The 13,761-nt window shown below is 36.0% G+C and overlaps 1 protein-coding gene across 8 annotated transcripts in view; it reads right to left on the reverse strand.

Moving 5' to 3' along the window:
* Positions 1 to 13,761, reverse strand: part of Ptpn4 (protein tyrosine phosphatase, non-receptor type 4) — a 221,200-nt gene that overhangs the window by 42,113 nt on the left and 165,326 nt on the right. For all 8 annotated transcript variants that reach the window (XM_004626351.1, XM_023709705.1, XM_023709700.1 and 5 more), the window contains 2 exons: positions 12,310 to 12,462; positions 3,221 to 3,380 (listed from right to left, as the gene is read on the reverse strand). In XM_004626351.1, the coding sequence (XP_004626408.1) occupies positions 3,221 to 3,380; positions 12,310 to 12,462 (313 nt within the window). The remainder of the gene's footprint in view (positions 1 to 3,220; positions 3,381 to 12,309; positions 12,463 to 13,761) is intronic.

Raw genomic sequence — 13,761 nt, forward strand, 5'->3', positions numbered from 1 at the left:
CCACCATCCTGTTTAGTGAAGTTCTGTATGTCTTCTAATTTTTTTTTACTAGTTTTTATTCTGCTGAAAAAAACAACAAAAAAATGTTTTCAAACACTTAAAAAAAAATAAGTTATTTGAAGGCAGAGACTTGTTTTCTTCCTATATTATTTGATAATATCCTCAGAGCCTGTAACAGTGTGTACATGGCACATAGCAGGTGCTCAGAAGTAATTTTTAATATAGAAAAAAATTAAATTATAAATTATATAATAGCAAGGACCATGTCTTATCTCTGTATGTCCATCTCCATCAATCAACATGTCTAGCACTCAGTAGGAGTTCAATAAACATGAATCAATGCATATATAAATGATATGGTAGAATCACCATATAGGTAGTATTACGAGTTATTAATTTTTAGGTTCTGATCTTTTTTTGATATGTCCATGGTAATGGAGCAGTCAGCGTCAGAGAACAGAATGGTTGCCTTTTGATTTTTCAACTTTAGATAATGCAAAAGGCTACAGTGAATAAATCAAAAGACAATGAGTAGAGTGCCCACCAAAGGCTGGCCAATACCAGCTGCTGACCTACCTCCCTTAATGTTTATTTCCTTTTCTGGTGGTTTTTAAAATTGCCAGAATTACCTATATTTATGGGTCTGTCTTATATTTCTTCAAAAATAGTTATCCTTATAATAAACTCACAGTTTATTTACATCCACTTGAAAAACCAATGAAAACTGATAAATCAGGGTATTCTAACAACTTAACAGTTTATTGTGGTTTTAAGAGCATATTCTCTAGGACAAAAACACTAAAACAATTCATAAATTATTTTGTAAAACATAAGTGATCATATACTTTAAAAACCTGTACTCAATTTCAAAAAGGTCAATGAAAATGATAAAATCTCTCCACTAATTATATAGCAAAATTAGCTGTATTTAATGAATTACCAGTACTAACATTTGTTCTGTAGTGCAGGTATCTTATGGAAGACTGAAGTTAACATTAATCTGTCAGCAATTTACCTTTCTTTAAATTTTTATTTCTTCTCCATAATTTTATTGAGAAACAAATAGCAATGAGACAGTTTCAAATCAAATTAGTAGGACAGTTTCAATAATAAATACATTGCATATTGTTATCTTAGTAATTCATTATATGTTATCTTAGTTATTCATTATACAAGATGCAGGCATGATATCCTGTTTACAAACACTATTAGAACAAATCTTTCCATTCATTGAATTAAGAGAATGTAGCTGTACATCTATCCTATTTTGTTTTGTTTTTTTTCCTTCTCGGAACCAGGGATTGAACTCAGGCCCTTGCGCTTGCCAGGGAAGTGCTTATTCCACTGAGCCATCTCCCTGGCCCCAATCTATCCTATTTTGAATATACAGATAGAAAATGGTCATTCACATGTATCCCCCTTTTTTGTTTAGTTTTGTCATTTAAATATTATAGGTGTGTGAATTCAGCACAATATTCCAAAATAGTCCAGTAGTCCATAACAGTAGTGGGTTTTCCGTAAGACTGGCAATGTCAGAAGCTGTTGACTTGAGCCTTTTATAGCTCAGCATATTAATATGGCTTTATTTTTATACTTTTCTGTTGGATGGTTAAGACCAAGATAAAGCAAGACCTATATAACACGAAATGCAGCTTTTGTATCTGATAAGGTCAGTTAAATCCCCTCAGGATTTATCCTGAAACTCTGTACCGCAGTTTGTAGATCCTCTGTCAGTGTCAGCCATGTGGATGAGTCACGGCCATTGCTTGACCAATTTGCTCTCTGTGAAAGCCTGAGAGAATGTTTTCTCTCCATGTGACTCTCCTTAGGCACATTCTATATCACTGATCATTTTCTTCTGTGGCCTCATAATCTCCTTGATCAGAAAATTTGGGACATAACTGTGTTACATGATATTAGAGTACAGGTTCTCCTATGTCCTGAGTCTTCACTGACCTTGAAAGACTAGGGCCAAAATGTTGGCTGTCCTTGAAGCCCTTCTTTTTCTCTAATTTTTGGTCTGAAAACTTAGGTTGTTAACTCTTCAGAAGAGAAGCTTATCATTACCCTACAACATAGGCAGTTGAGTTTAACCTCACAATCTGTCTGAATATCAAACATCTTAGGCATTAACATGGAACAGGTATTTTTTATCAAGTATTGATATGTTAAACTTTAAGTCTCTACAGAATATGAAGGAAAAAATTTAAAAAAATTAACATACATTTTTAAAAAATAGGAATAAATAATTACATATTTTTACAGAGAAATTTAGAAATCTAACCACATATAGCATTGTAGCAGGACAGTCCCACAACACCCCTTTTCCTGTCTCCTGCCTTCATGCACCACCCACTTCCTTTTTAAACAAACATCTACCTGAAAGACAGCATGGCAGTAACTGGCATGTCATGGCAAGCAGCATGTATTCAGAAGACCAGAATGATAGGTATTCTAAGCATGACCCTACTATTACGCATTGCCATTTTCAGTGCAGTTGGATAGTTCACTGGTATCAGCATATATATAGTTAGTTAGGGTGAGAATCCTTCTAATTAACTACTAGCTTCGAAAACCTTCTGAAGATTCTCAGGATCATTGCTTTACTCATCTTGTACACATAAATGTATGGCTTTCCCCTTGTCATGTTTCCTAGCTTTTTTCCTTGCTCTCTCTTCGTTGTCTAATCCTCAAGTTCTTGCTTTCCTTTTAATTATCTTATACCTTTCTATTTGTATTTCTTCTTTTGAGTTCTTATACTAGGGATACTATATGATATTTACACATGTGGGTCTGGTTTATTTCACTTAGTAATTTACCTTGTAATGCAACAGGCATTTTGTAAATGACGATAAGAGGAAGACTCCATAATTGTGCAATTAGGATATAAAACATGACCAAAGAATATGATAAAGAGAAAAAGCTAGCCAAGCATGGAGGTGCAAACTCATAATTCCAAGCTACTCAGGAGGCCAAGGCAGAAAGAAAACAAGTTCAAAGGCAAACTTGGCAACTGAGCAAACCCCTTTTTCAAAATTCAAACAAAGGGTTATGGATAACTCAGTAGTGGAGTGCTTGCTACCTGGGTTCAATTCTCAGTACTATGAGTGAGCAAGTAAGAAAGTTATAATTTATAACTAAAACATGCTACAATAAAAAATAAACTGCATTTAGGACCACAGTGCACAGAAAAGTGAGAATATGTGAAGAAGCTACTTACAGTAGACTTTTCAGGAGAAGAGGGACCATCAAATGTTTCATTAGTATGGTTTTCCAGATCTTGTTGAGACTGTGAATAATGGATTTGGTTCCAACTGTTTTTCTTAGACTGTTTGGGTGGTAAAGCTGGAGGCTGCCCATCTTCAGGAGTTTCTTGTGATCTAAATAATGAAAAGTAGAAGAAACTAAGTTTTTATAATTTTTTTTTCTTTACAAACAGTATTTACAATGCATAGAAGATAAGCTTTAAGTACTATATTTGTCAGTAATCCTTTTTAATAAAAAGATCTTGCCTCTAAAGTAGCAAATCTAATTTCCTACTTTATCAAATCTCTAAGAAATTACACGATATTCCAGACATGTTGGCACATGTTTATAACACTAGCACTCAGAGGTTGAGGCAGGAAGATTATTGTGAGTTCAAGGCCAGCCTATGCAATATGAGTGAGTTCAAGGCCGGCCTAACCTACCCAGTGAGACCTATCTCAGAAACAAACAAAAAGACCTAAAATCAATCAAAAAATAAACCAAAGCCAACCAACCAAACAAAAATATATGATAAAATAAACTTTAAAGACATTCCTATGTAGCTGTTTATTAACACGCTGTACATATCTTTTTTTGAGGTGTTCATTGTGGAGTTACAGGTAGCCTAAAAGTAAGCAGGGAAAGAGAAATCAAGTGAGAATTGGACTATTCCAAATGAAAAACTAGTAGAGTATAACATAACTTTAAAAAGTGGCCTATTCTCTTTAACATAGCTCATATGAGTAATGAACTCAATGTGGCAAGGACTGGAAGAATGTTGAGGTGATCACAGAAGAGACAAAACTGGATGAAATAATGTAACATAGTTAACCAAAAAACCAATTAACCTTAGAGAACATAAACTGAATTTTGTGGTAGCAGGAATTGACACAGCTAAACAGTACAGGAGAAATTTCAAGTTAAAAGTTGAGGTTCTAAGAAAAAGCACAGTACAGAATAATACTTGTATGTTTTCCACAAAGGCCAGAAGGGGGAACCAGTGGTTGAATTTAGGAAGTAAGCACTCTTGGAAGTCTGGAAGAACAGAAAAGGGTAAAATGGTTCTTGTTAAAAGCACTGACCATCACTGGAATTATTATCTATCTCAGATGGCAGGATGTTCTTAGGGGAAATGAGAGGATTACGGCTTCCGTATGGAAGAAAAGTCAAGAGAGCTGATAGCTGCTGTGCCAAGCCGTACGACTGCTGCTCTAATACTGAGGCACACAGCTCATCTAGTGTCTAATCAGTTTTGTGGATTGACAACAGATACATAACATTCAAGCTGTAATGTCTTGAGAAAACATAAGTGTATTAAAAGTTTTAAAATATTCATTTTCTCCTGGCTGACAAGCAGCCTTGGCCACATGATTTGCCTTAGCTAATGAAATGTGGACAGAAGCAGTACATGCCACTTTTGAAAGGACATCTTAAAATACAGATCAAGTTTATATCCCTCCTGCCCCAAACACCCTTGGTCATGAGCTTAGTTCTAGAAGCAAGTGCTGTTAATCTGGTCCCAGGATGAAGACATCATGGAGTATAGTCACAACTAACCCATAACACAAATAAGAAAGAATCTTTGTTTTCAATCACAGCATAATTTACCCCAAGGTAACAAAGGTCACCAGAGAAGTAACCCTGGGACACACTCTCCCTTAAGAAGGTATGAACTTCTTTATAAAGGCTGGCTCCTAGAAAGCTGGCTGCTGTAGGGATCAGTAATGAATGGTATGATCCTATAGATATCTAGGAACATTTTTCTCAAGGAAACAAAATCCTGAAATGTTCTAATTTGGCATAAAATATAATCATTAAATAATCAGCAAGTACACAATACTACTACCTTTGCTGCCTAGAAATTTGCACAGATGTATTTAGGGCATAAGTGTTCTAAATTCTGATGTCTATGAAGATTGCATCAGTGTACTCCTTTTCAGCATAACCTTTCATGGAGATCTGCCTTAGTCGGCAGGGATTGCAGGTACCAAACACAGAAGTTTTTAATTTGCTATTTTCAAATGCCAAGAACCCAACATGGGATGGCACAACATGGGATACAATTAAAAAAAATAGTGAATGATTAAATTTAAAACATTTATTACAAAAAAGACGTGTTGTCACAGCTCTCAAAATACTCCTGCTTTTTTTTTTTTTTTTTCCTTTTTCTTTTTCTTATGCATTTGGTATAGAGTCTCACTATACAGCTTGCACTCATAGTGATCCTCCTGTTTTCAGCTTCCCCAGCCCTGGGATTACAGGCGTGTGACACCATGCCCAGACTTGGTGGGCAGCTCAGCATGCCCAGAAGTGGAGTTGGCACAGCATGAGGTGCTGGGGATTGAACCCTGGTCCCTTTGCTTGCCTAAGCAGGCGCTTAGTCCGCTGAGCTATCCTATTGGCTCTCCTGCTTGTTGTGATCATATGTATTCCATCATTCTTGCCAGTTTCTGAAACACAGCAAGTCCACTTTTCATGACTGTTCTGAGTTGTGCTTTTCTGGGTACCTCCACGTCCTAATTTTTTTTTTTTAATGTTTAATTTTCATGGTCATTTTCATTTTGGGGAAGAGCCAGAAGCTACACGGTGTCATTCAATAAGTAAGGTAATCAGGGCACACCACAATGTTTTTATAAGCCTGCTCTTCCCTTCAACAGGACTCTGCAGCAGTATCCACTGTATTTTTCATCATACTATAACACCACTCACAGAAGGACCTCCAGGTCTGTTTCAGTAAATAGCAAGAAGGATGAGTTCAGTTTGTCTGAAGAAAGGGGAACTATTTTGAAGGGGGTTAATGGCAACGTGTCTTTTACTGTAATACAACTTTTAGATTAAATACATAATATTAGATTAAAATTATAAATACATAAATATTAGATACATTCTGATCATACCACACTAATTGAAGTATTGTTACTCTAGAATAGAAACTTCAACCATAACTGTGTATGAAACTAGTGCAGATCAAAATGGATATTCCGGGCCGGGGAGATGGCTGAGTAGAATAAGCACTTCCCTGGCAAGTGTAAGGGCTTGAATTCAATCCCTCGTTCTGCCCGACACCCACAAAAAAGATATTCCTTGGCAAAAACTCACAGATTTTCAGGTATTGAATAAGAGTTTCTAAAACTTATTATCTAAAGCCAGCAGTCATTGGCATCACACATAATAAACTGCAGGGCTCTTCCCTTATATAGGCTTAAGTCTAACCACTTAAACAAGATGATTAGAAACTTATTTCTGGTGCGTACACAGTTATCAAACTCAGGAAACATTTAGCCTCAAAACCAAAGGGTTGTGGGAGGAGGTATTAATGTTTAGATCAGATGGAAACAGAGCAACTTCATGTTCTTAATCTGGCTACAGGATAAACATACCACCAAAACAGACAACAAGACAAACTCAGGCCTGATCTATAGTGGAATATGTAAGTAGGGCAAGCCTTGTTATGGAAATAACAGTAGACATGCTCAATTACACAGACATTATGGCACTTCGCCAAAACTGTTAAATGTGTTTCTGAGTGTTAGAACTCAGGCACATATTGTCAAAAAAGCTGGAGAGATTTTTACTCAACAGTGCTTGTAAATGTATGGGTTGTGGACCAATTTTAGTCAACATATATTTGGCCCATTTATTGTTTTTAATGACAAAATTACACATAAATCTAGATTTTTCAAAGTGAAAAATCTGGAAGCACTGTAAAAAAAAGGGGGGGTTGTCATCCTACATCATTAGCTGGAGAAAGCCAAATGTAGCAAGCATTGTTAAGATAGGCATGGAGACTCTCCCTACATAATTCACTATGCTGGGTTGCATGCCAAACTTCACTGAGTACTTGATAATACATATGCAGATAGAGAGAAAGACTTAGATAGGGAGACAGGCCAAATATCTAGTCCTCAGCTGGGATTTAACTCAAATTCTAAAGAGAAAGGAGGAGTCCAGAAAAGAGAGAGCAGGGGGAAAAGTAGCAAAACTGGGGTTTAGGACACAGGCTACTTGACTTTTGATAATCTTTTTATTTTTATTTTTTAGGGAAGGCTCTACAGGGTGTTCAAGGTCTCACTACTAGATCAGACTCATAGTGATCTTCCTGTTTACAGCCTCCCAAGAGCTGGGATTACAGGCATGGGCCACCACATCCAGTCTCAATTGCCATCTCAGCACACCCCAGGGGCAAGGCCAGCATGGCAGATTTTTCATAATCTTATAAAACTTTCTTTTTAAAGCACAGACTGGCAGATTACCTAAGTATTCTTATTGCTCTGGACAGGTCTGTATGGGGAGGCTTATTTTTATTTTATTTCAGATGAAAACACAAGAGTGAGATCATTTATTTAAAAGGCAGGTTAAGGGAAGTCTGATATTCTGTGTTCTCTTAGTAATCTGGTAGCCATTTCCCCCTTCTATGTTTTCAACTTGAACAGCCAAACTCTACCCACATACATATATGCACAACACATGCACATAAACCAAAGCCTGTATAAGTAATTAAGGATGTCAACACAGATTTTCAAACCATATATTGGGCAAAGCTTACAAGTTACATTTCTTAAAAGTATTTCAAAATTATTAACTCAATTTTAATGAATAACTTCCTTTATATCTAAAGTAGAGCTGTCTGCATGTATATAATCTCATTATTTAAAGTTATTCAGAAAGATCACTTAATAGATAAACCATAGATTATTATACATTATTACATATTTAAAATGTCATGAAATGGATCAATTCTTTAACAAACATACTACTTCATGTACATGCACACATCTGGCAAGAATATCAAAATGAAGCAGCTATGGAAGAAATCTGACAAATGGAGACTACACCAACTGCAGACTACTGGCTTTATAGTTGGCAATTGAAAAAGATCTGTAATAGAGAAAGTTAGAAATGAAATGCCAAGGTTATTATTTTAGTTACTTAAAGTGAACAAAAACTGTTCCTTGACAATCTCCAATATAAACCTGTCAGGAATAAGGAGACCTCAAATTTTTCTAAAACACATACCAGGATATTATGTTTCATTTAACTATAATTATTACTGTCACCCATGTCTTCATTAGTACCCCCTCCCCACTGTACCGGGAATTGAACTAAGGACCCTGCGCTTGCCAAGCAAGTGCTTATTCTACTGCACTATCTCCTCAGCCCTTTTATTAGGTATTTAACTTAATGCTTTGCTTGTATTACATTAGACACAGAAACTCTAGTTTAAAACTCAAGTTTCTGATCTTTTGGCTCATTTATATTGATATTGAGAATATTTCAAAATAAGTATAATTTCAGATTGATTCCTAACAAATGCTTTAGATAACTTCTAAAAATGCACATTAACCCTCAGTGATAGGATTAATATAAATCAATAGAACTGTAATGTCAAATCATTTTATCAATAGGAATTTATTCCAGAATAAGACTTCTAGGCTTGACATTCTTAGTTTCAAACAAATCCAAAGGTCCTGACCTTAGCTCCCCAGTGCAAGCAATACTCGAGACAGGGCTGGATGGTAGGTTATACTACAGCAACAGCAGCCTGAAGACCTACACTTAGCCTTGCTATCATGACTACAGCATCCATGGTGCACCCTGAGTCCTTATGGCTTGGTATCTTCTTTTCATCCATATTCTCTTTCATCCTTTCACTTTCTTATCCTACAGCAGCCTGATATTTACAAGGGTCATAATACATTGCTAGATTTGACCAAGAGTGAATTGGAACTGGGAAAAGCTGAATTTGTAAGTGGAAGTTAGCACTGCTGGTAAATTGAGAGAAGACAAAAGAAAGGTAAAACTTCAAAGTATAAGCAAAAGGACTTGATCAAGTATGGACAAAGCTTTGAGGACTCACTAGGAAAGACTGTAATAGGCCAGTCCAGGAAAGACTGGCTCAAGGAAACAGACTAAACAGGGGAGGGTTGGAGGTCTACATAAGGTTTCTTGTATTTAAAAAAAAAAAAAAAAGGTTTCTTGTGATTAAAGACAAGGGTAAAGTTAAGAATTCAAGGAATTCCTCTCTGTATTCTATCAGACACACTTCAGACATGCAGAAAATATATTGTTGAAAACATACCTAAAAGCTTTCAGTGTAAATTAACTGAAGAAAAGTATATAATTATTATATGCTAAGAGCAACCCAGAGGTAGACACTATTATCATCTTGTTTTTAACAGGTGGGGAAATTGACATGTTCAGAGATAAAACAAGTCACCAAAGGTCATGTAATTAGAAGTGGTATCACATCATATAATCACACCTTAAAGCAAATAATTGAGAAAGGCAGGAGTTATTTTAAATTAGAAATTTCTAAACATTTTGTAGAGCGAAATATACTCTTCAAATGGAATGCTTTTCAGAAGCCAATTTATAAAATAAGACAAAAACTTAGCAGCCCTCGTGTCTGCCTGAGGCTTTACCAGACCTCCTGGGAGCATATCCCAAAAATCACTATTTCAAATCATTCTGGTGCTAAGGTATTGGTAGAACACAGCTAAGGGGTAGAGCACAGGCCTGAGATCAGTGCCCAGCACACAAAACTAACCAACCAAGCACACTATTTGGGGTATAAATGATATTTAAATTCTAATATTTTGGTCATAAATGTTAATTAATGCTTTAAATTCTAATAGAAGCTTTTTTTTTTTTTTTTTTTTTTTTTTTTTTTTTTTTTAAAGCAGAAAGCAAGACCAGCGAAATTGGGGCTTTACTACATACACGTTTAATTGATAAGACTTTTAACTCAATGGTTTCAATATATTTAAAATTACTAATCTGCTTAAAATGATCCAAAGGATGGCATGGGAGAGGTAATTGGAGCCAAAAGCATATACTGTACAAAATTTACCCACTTAAAAAATTTTGTGAGCCAGGCATGATGGTAATGACCATAATCCCAATTACTAGGGGCAGGATGGCCTGAGGAATATCCAAGTTTGGGGAGCTGCCAAGAAAACTTAGTGAGATACTGTCTCAAAATAAAAATAGGGATGTAGAATGTAGATCAGCATTCCTTGGATTTAACTGACTGACAAGACACACAGACACACACAGACACACACATACACGCAGAGATAATGTAGCACAGCATTCCCTGGATTTAATTCCCAGACACACACACACAAATAGAGATTAAGATAATTTGATTAGGCCTCAAGAATTACTTTATACCTTTTTAAAGTTCCAATATTAGAAAATACATTAATACAAGAAATTGATCAAAATTTGTAACAGTAATCTTACTTACTTATTTAATTTTATTGAGAAAAAAATTGCAACGAGACAGTTTCAAAACAGGTTCGTAAGAAGAGTTACAACAATTAATACATTGCATATTATCTTTGTAGTAGTCATTCATAGCACAAGATGCAGACATGATATCCTGTCCAAACACTATTAGTACAAATCTTTCTTGTTATTATTGAATTAAGAGAAAGTGGCTATATATCTATCCTAACTTATAATAATGATTTTAAGTAAAACATTAGATTTGCACCAATTCCATCTACTATCAACTCATTCCTACAGATGTCACTGTACAAGGTGCATCTGTCCTACTCTGTCATTTCTTATAATGTATACATATAATCAAAATGTTTTACAAAGATATTTTACCAAGGTTAATATCTCTACTTGTCCTGATAGCTTGTTAATCTCTTTTGCTTGATGTTACCCCAAGTCAAACCTGACCCAAATATCAGGTTTTTTCCTATTATAAATATTCTGTGATCAATCAATTCATCTGTCTTTACCTATCACTCTAAGACTTTTCTTTCTTTTTTTTTTAAAATGTATTTGGTACATGGTCTCACTGCGCAGCATGGACTTGTGATCCTCCTGTTTTGAGCCTCCTTCGTGCTGGGATTACAGGCATGCACCACCATGCCAGGTCTCAGTGGGTGGCTCAGCATGCTTGGGGACAGGGCCAGTGTGGCATGTGATGCTGGGGATTGAACCTTGGACCCTGCTCTTGCCTAAGCAGGTGCTTAGTCCACTGAGCTATCTTGCTGGTCCGATTTGTTCTTTTTTTAAGCCTGATATTAACTCTTATACTCTTCTCCTCAACAATTAGTGAATTTTCCTATTTATGACTCTGGCAGGTATTAGATCTCCCCCAATTCTCCCAATTGCACATAAGCTGTACTGTACAAACCATCAAGGGAAGACATTGCATATTAAGGTGAAAATATGCAGATTGGGCATTAAATGGAGTATTAGCAGTGAATTAAGTCAGATCTACTTATCACTCAGCTGCAATATGAGGTACGAATACATTTTATTCATTTATTTATTTTAATTTTTTGGCGGAACTGGGGATTGAATTCAGGCCCTTGTACTTGCCAGGAAAGCACTTATTCTACTAAGCCATCTCCCCAGCTCCTTAAGAATATACTTTAGCAACGAAATGTGCATGCTTTATATGAATTATTCAGTATCCCCTCACTGCTGTGATACCCACGGTATCAACCCTGGGGTTGAACCCAGAGTCTCTGCGCTAAGCTAACTGTTTTTGTTGGAAACAGTCTCTTACTATTTAATTAAATTGCCCAGTCTGGGCTTGAATTTGAAGTCCCTCTTTCTCAGCACTCCAGAGTGCTGCAATAATGGACATACACCCTGATGTCTATCGTCTTTCTCAACGCTGTCCCTTCATCCTTATGATTCCTTTCCATAAAAAATTTTAAGAGGAGCTTGGAATGTAATTCAGTACTAGAGTACTTGGCTAACATAGCATGAATAAGGTCATGGATTCCATCTCTACAACTGGAAAACAAATTTATGAAACTTTTACTTTTCATTACCTCACTCCTTGACCATGGTATTATAAACATGTGCACAAAGTGAATGTGCTTGAATGTAAGTCCCAGGAGGAAAATAATAGTCTTGAGGAGGGAAAAAGGCAAAGAAGTATTCTGAAGGATGAATAAACTCATTTACAAATATGTATTTAAAATAGCATAATAAATATCAAATATACTAATTACCCAGATTATTTCAATTGAAACAATTTGGGGTACTTGAAAACACAGAATTAGGAAGCAAAATGAAAAAAGTTCTTACGGTGAGGATTCCAGAACGATGCTGTTAGCTTGTGTTGATGATGGAGATCTCTGACTCACAAAAACTTCACTTGGGGAAGTGTGAACCACATGGTCTACCAAATGACCAACAGAACATGGTCGTAACCGGGTTCCCTCTTGTGTGAAATTTCGACTAAATGAAAAAAGAAGAAAAACTAAGTAAGTAGTTTTCAATTAATTCAACTGAACTTTTCCAAGTCTCTTATTAGTGGATTACATGAGAAAGTGACAATATACTGTAAGGCCAGCTGGACTGATCACTAAGTAGTCTGTGATATTAACAATGTGACATAAAAAGAAAGAATACAGAATGAGAAGTCAGAGTCTGGGCAGTACTACCGTCGACAATCTGCCTCCAGGATGTTATCCATTCAATCATCTACTGTCACTAATTTAGTTTCCAGGTTTTAGTTACTAGAATTTCATGGTCAGTGAAAAATTCATAAGCTTGAGTAGAATAAATGATTTACAAATATCTTCTAGTCTGAATTTTCTTTTCTTTTTTTTTATGGTACTGGGGATTAAGCCAAGGGCCTTCACACTGAGCTACATCTCCAGTCCGTCCGTTCTTTCTGGTAGTAGGGATTGAACTCAGGACCCTGTGCTTGCCAGGCAAGCACTTATTCTACTAAGCTATCTCCCCAGCCTAAAAAAAATTTTGACGATCTTACCAAGTCTCTAAATTGCTTAGACTGGGACCAAACTTATGATCTTCCTGCCTCAACCTCCCAGAGTATTGAGATTACAGTCATGCTTCCCCATGTCTAGCTCTTCTTTAATTCTTAAAAAAGTTTTATAGGAATTTAAGTGTAAGAGTAGTCATTAACTATCATGTATTTCTATCTTTAAAAGTGACACTTAAATAAACAATCATTATTTAAATCACTATAAGACCTGAGCACTTATTATGTACCAGTGCTCTAAGCATTTTACATGTATCACCCCACTTAGTGCTTAAAATAATGTAAGAAACACACAGCTATTATAAATATAAATTTTAGAAGACAAAAATGAGATGGAAATTAATCAACCAGGGTTCAAATGTACAGTGACTCTGGAGTCCATTCTCTCTCTCATTTTTTTGCAGTAGCAGGGATTGAACTCAGGACCTTGCTTATGTGGCTTATCTATCTCCCCAGCCCTTGGAATCCATTCTCATAACCTGCACACTTTACTATCTCTTTAGAATTAAACAACATTGTTTTTCAGGTCATACTTAGAAGGTAGGTCACTTGGGGCACTACCTAGAAGGCTGTGTTCTTATCTCGGGACCCTTTCACTTTGGCTCTATCCTTCCTCTCTCAGTGTCCAGCTACTGTGAGGTGGACAGCTTTCTTCTGTCATGCCCCTCTGCCAAAATATTTTTGCCTTGGAACCAACCAAATATGAACTGAATCCTCTGAAACCATAAGCCAAAATAAATCTTTCTTTT

This window comes from Octodon degus, unplaced genomic scaffold (assembly GCF_000260255.1).
Source record: "Octodon degus isolate 3935 unplaced genomic scaffold, OctDeg1.0 scaffold00014, whole genome shotgun sequence".
In the NCBI taxonomy this organism is placed as follows: Eukaryota; Metazoa; Chordata; class Mammalia; order Rodentia; family Octodontidae; genus Octodon; species Octodon degus.